The sequence below is a fragment of the Salmo salar genome, unplaced genomic scaffold (genome assembly GCF_965601325.2).
Source record: "Salmo salar unplaced genomic scaffold, fSalSal1 ptg000332l, whole genome shotgun sequence".
Taxonomy (NCBI): domain Eukaryota; kingdom Metazoa; phylum Chordata; class Actinopteri; order Salmoniformes; family Salmonidae; genus Salmo; species Salmo salar.
In genome coordinates this window covers 72,501-78,089 of record NW_027675351.1, presented here as the reverse complement: position 1 = coordinate 78,089, position 5,589 = coordinate 72,501, and the positions used below count along the sequence as shown (strand labels likewise).

The following is a 5,589-nucleotide window of genomic DNA, read 5'->3' as shown; positions in this document are numbered from 1 at the left end:
CCTCTCACCATTACCAATAACAGAGGCTAAAACAAAACATGCTAACCTCTCACCGTTACCAATAACAGAGGCTACAACAAAACATGCTAACCTCTCACCATTACCAATAACAGAGTCTACAACAAAACATGCTAACCTCTCACCATTACCAATAACAGAGGCTACAACAAAATATGCTAACCTCTCACCATTACCAATAACAGAGGCTACAACAAAATATGCTAACCTCTCACCATTACCAATAACAGAGGCTACAACAAAACATGCTAACCTCTCACCATTACCAATAACAGAGGCTACAACAAAACATGCTAACCTCTCACCATTACCAATAACAGAGGCTACAACAAAACATGCTAACCTCTCACCATTACCAATAACAGAGGCTACAACAAAACATGCTAACCTCTCACCATTACCAACAACAGAGGATACAACAAAACATGCTAACCTCTCACCATTACCAATAACAGAGAGTACAACAAAACATGCTAACCTCTCACCATTACCAATAACAGAGGGGGTTTGATCTTTGTTAGTAGAATCACAAGCTTGATGTAATCACTGCAGGTGTCAGGAATCCCGCTTCCTGAGTCTGTTTCTGCCTGAGCTGACTGTTTTCTGTTTGGAGTGTGTCTAAGGTTTCTGAACGCACCCTATCTGGTTGCCAGGCGACGAAGTTAGGCGGGAGATCTAGTGATTACCATACACCTGCATCTCATCAACCTTCTGCACACCTGGTCCTGATCATTACCTCTTCATAAGCCCTGAGCTGACATCCATTCCCTGCTGGATCGTTAGCAACAAACAGCCTCATGTTTCCAGAGCTAGTCTTGTTGTTTTGTTCTTGTTACTGGTTCCCCCCCCCCCCCCCCGTTTACTCTGTCTAGTCATTCTCCCGGAACATTCAACTCCCTTGCCTGGCCGTCGGTGGATACAGTGACTTCATTGAATCCACCCATCTACTCTCATCAACTCACCTCCGCTGCCGCTCCGTCTCCTGGATCACTCAAATTACACATCAAGACTACCAATAAATACTCACCTTCATTTTACTCACCTTGTCCTGGTCTGCTTCTGGGTTCTGTCTTAGAGAAACGTGACAGCAGGCATGGAATATGGGACAACATGCTAAACTTATGACTACTTTAATACACTATAAGTAATATGTCCGAATAATTACGACTTTTTCAAATGGGAGAACTACATGCATAAAGTACTTTCATATCTGATAATACTGACCTCAGAGTTTCCAGTTTACAGTGGGGATTCCCCAGTCCAGCAGAGAGCAGCTTCACTCCTGAATCCTTCAGGTCATTGTTACTTAGGTCCAGATCTCTCAGGTGTGAGGGGTTTGAACTGAGAACTGAGGCCAACACTTTACAGGATGTGTCTGTGAGTTTACAGCCAGTGAGTCTGCAAACACAGAAGAAATACAATGACAGACAGGTTGTATTAAAATGATACGCTTAGCTTTCTCTGTTTACGCTGTTACCCATTTACAAATAATGTGTTGGGTTTGACCTCAGAGCTGAGACCAGAGAAGCACAGCCTTCCTCTGTGACTCCACAGCCTGACAAAGAGATCATGACTTCAAACACATTGTTAATTTAGTGTAGAAGGACAATGGCAGATGCATTTGGTTAATTCTCCCAAACAACATATAGATTCTTCTTCTGTCTCCTAGAGTTGTATGGTCATATTGTTATACTAATGTGAAAATCAATGCATTTATTCAATGTTTTCAGTATAATATTAAACACATATTATAATGCATATTTTTCTTTAACCTGAATATTTCTTCCTGATGATTAGTTTTTATATGTCATTTTATGTACTCACAGAAATGCACTGGAGGCTTTGAACACTGGCAGCAGCCTCAGAAGACCTTCCTCTGATCTGGAGTATTTCTTCAGGTCAAACACATCCAGCTCCTTTTCTGAAGTCAGCAACACAAAGACCAGAGCTGACCACTGTGCAGGTGACAGGTTGGGTTCTGAGAGACTTCCTGAGCTCAGGAAGCTTTGGATCTCCTCCACTAGAGAATGGTCATTCAGTTCATTCAGACAGTGGAACAGATTGATGCACCTCTCTGGAGAAGGATTCTCCCTGATCTTCTCCTTGATGTAGTTCACTGTGTCTTCATGGGTCTTTGAGCTACTTCTTGTCTTTGTCAGTAGACCTCGTAAGTGCTTCTGATTGGACTTCAGTGAGAGGCCCAGAAGGAAGCGGAGGAAAAGGTCCAGGTTTCCCATCTCACTTTGTAAGGCTTTATCCACAGCACTCTTGTAGAAAGAAACTTCAGGCTTTCTGAACAGCGCAGAAAGGTTCCTGGACGTTGATTGCGTTTCGGCCATTAGATTCTCATTGTTGTTGATGAATGAGAGGAACACATATACAGCAGCCAGAAACTCCTGAATGCTCAGATGAACGAAGCAGTACACCTTGTCTTGGTACAGAACACATTCCTCTTTAAAGATCTGTGTGCACAATCCTGAGTACACCGAGGCTTCATTGACATCAATGCCAGCCTCTTTCAGGTCTTCTTCATAGAAAATCAGATTGCCATTCACAAGCTGTTGAAAAGCCAGTTTTCCCAGTGACAGAATGCTCTCTTTATTCCAGTGTGGACCTGTCTCTTCTTCCCCAAGATACTTTTCATCCTTCTGTTTGGTATAAAACTCCACAAGGTGTGTGTACATCTCAGTCAGAGTCTTGGGCATCTCTTCTCTCTTGTGTTTCAGCATGTGTTCGAGGACTGTTGCAGAAATCCAACAGAAGACTGGAATGTGGCACATGATGTGGAGGCTCCTTGATGTCTTTATGTGTGAGATGATTCTGCTGGCCAGGTCCTCATCACTGAATCTCTTTCTGAAGTACTCCTCCTTCTGTGGGTCATTGAACCCTCGTACCTCTGTCACCTGGTCAACACACCCTGAAGGGATCTTATTGGCTGCTGCAGGTCGGGTAGTTATCCAGAGGAGAGCAGAGGGAAGCAGATTTCCCTTGATGAGATTTGTCAGCAGAACATCCACTGAGGTTGACTCTGTGACGTCCCAACAGATCTTGTTCTTCTGGAAGTCTAGGGGCAGTCGGCACTCATCCAGACCATCAAAGATGAACACAACTTTGTACTTGTCGTAGTTGGAGATTCTTGATTGTTTGGTTTCCATTGAAAAGTGATTAAGAAGTTCAATCAAAGTGTGTTTGTCCCCTTTCATCAAATTCAGCTCCCGGAAAGGGAATGAAAATATAAATTGGACATCCTGATTTGCTTTTCCTTCAGCCCAGTCCAGAATGAACTTCTGCACAGAGACTGTTTTTCCAATGCCAGCGACTCCCTTTGTCAGCACAGTTCTGATGAGTTTGTCTTGTCCAGTTAGGGGTTTGAAGATGTCGTTACATTTGACTGCAGTCTCTTGTCTTGCTTGTTTCCTGGTTGTTGTCTCAATCTGTCTCAGCTCATGTTCATTATTGACCTCTCCTGTTCCACCCTCTGTGATGTAGAGCTCTGTGTAGATCTGATTGAGAAGTGTTGGGTTTCCTTGTTTAGCGATCCCCTCAAATACACATTGAACCTTCTTCTCTAGATTAGATTTGAGTTCACGTTGGCAAATCACAGCAAGCTCATCTGAATGAAGAAATAGCACAGAGGATATTAATATTATGTCTGTTTTAATGCCTACAGTATTGTAGGACTGTTATAACATTTTAAATCATAATCATTTATTCTCTTAACTGTCTATATAAATGTGTAAATGTTTTCATAATCCATTACAGACTGGTGTGACTGATTATATTATTATTGGTATTATTGATGGTATTATTAATGTTGTCTCTCTCTCTCTCTCTAAATTAATCAACACAACACATCCCTGCTGCTACTTGATGAGGTCACTAGGTGTTGTGTTAAGGCTGCTACAATATCATTGAGTTACACAGCTACTTTAGCTGTACTTTAGCCACAGCTTTTAAATGTTATAAAACAGCATTCATCATGAGGCAGACAGATCTTACATTTCTCCAGTGTGTCAGCAAGCTCCTTCTGGTTCATTTTCCTCAGGACGTGCAGTGTGATCTTCAGAGCCCCCTCTCTGGCACTGCTCTCCTGCCTCTCATCTTCAGCATCCACCACTTCCTTATCCTGCTTCTGACTCTCATAGCCTTCTGGGAGTTCTGGACTAAGAATCCTCTTGAACATCTTCAGCTCGTTCTTCACAAATGTCGTCATTTTCTCTTCAAGCAACTGAAATAAATCAAGTAAATAAGTTAAGCAAGAGAAGAAATGCTTTCTCATTAACACATTAATGAATAATTGACAGATCAACTTTACTTGAAGTAAACTAAAACAAATGTTAATAACAGGATCACATACACTGAATATAGAGTCCAGGTCTGTTTGATGACTCTGGGAAGACGGACCACTGAGAATCTCTGACTCTGATCTATCCTGTTGGTTTCTGTGGACAAAACATGAGATTACAGTACACACACACACACACACACACACACACACACACACACACACACACACACACACACACACACACACACACACACACACACACACACACACACACTGTTTTAGGACTATGAAAATGGACTAAAGTATTAGCCTATGGATTATGAAAACAACCAAAAGAAATGTGAAAATGGGAGAGGAGAAATGACTAGAGACAGTGTTGTTTAACTCACTGGCCATGACCCATGAGTTCTTCTTACCTTTGTTCAGTAGAAAAGTCTCCCTCTCTAAACTTCATAGGTAGATTCATAGACTTGTCACTCTTCATGGACACACAGCTGGGTACAGGGGAGGCTGGTCTCTCCTGCTTGATTGGTCTTCAACACAACAGAGACAAACATTCCATCTCTCATCTACTCTGATCTCAGATGGGGAAACAAGTGTTTCATTCCAAAATGCTATATATCCATTTTCAGAAATGTTGGGAAATGTAATTTTATTGTTTAAAGAAATTATTAAACCACTGCAAGGCTTTATAAAGGCTTCTAACGTTTGTAATTTCCACTTCAAAATGTCAGACTTGATTTGATGAAAAAAATGGATCAACCACTACAAAAAATGTCCCTTAATTTACAATCCACACGAACAAACACATTTGCTGCTGTTTTCCTGCTGTGAGAAACTGGGTCAAATTAAGAGATGGCATCTGTAAGTGCATTCATCTAAAGATATCTAGGTGAGACAACCACATATCACAGTCAGATATACAGGATACCAACATTCCATTCCTGTTAAACAATGGATATACAGCATTTAGCAACAAAACACATTTTCACACACACATCTAAAATCTTGAACAGTTATATAGAATGTACCCATAAGAAATACCTTCTGATTAACAAACGTTTTAGAATATACATTCTTAAACAAAATAGTCAGCTCACCTCTTAGCTTTGGTATCATGTCCCCCAGAGACACTCATTTTAGAGGCAGGACCCCCCTCCTCTCTCTCCCCAGAGAGACTCATTTTAGAGGCAGGACCCCCCTCCTCTCTCTCCCCAGAGAGACTCATTTTAGAGGCAGGACACCCCTCCTCTCTCTCCCCAGAGAGACTCATTTTAGAGGCA

The 5,589-nt window shown here is 41.7% G+C and overlaps 1 protein-coding gene across 1 annotated transcript in view; it reads right to left on the bottom strand.

The window, feature by feature from the left end:
* Positions 1-904: 904 nt before the first annotated feature.
* Positions 905-5,589, bottom strand: part of LOC145875752 (NLR family CARD domain-containing protein 3-like) — a 43,431-nt gene continuing 38,746 nt past the window's right edge. The window contains exons 3-4 of the mRNA XM_082971575.1: positions 1,843-3,631; positions 905-1,416 (exon numbers count right to left, since the gene is read on the bottom strand). Coding sequence (XP_082827701.1) covers positions 1,191-1,416; positions 1,843-3,631 — 2,015 coding nt within the window. The 3' untranslated portion in view covers positions 905-1,190. The remainder of the gene's footprint in view (positions 1,417-1,842; positions 3,632-5,589) is intronic.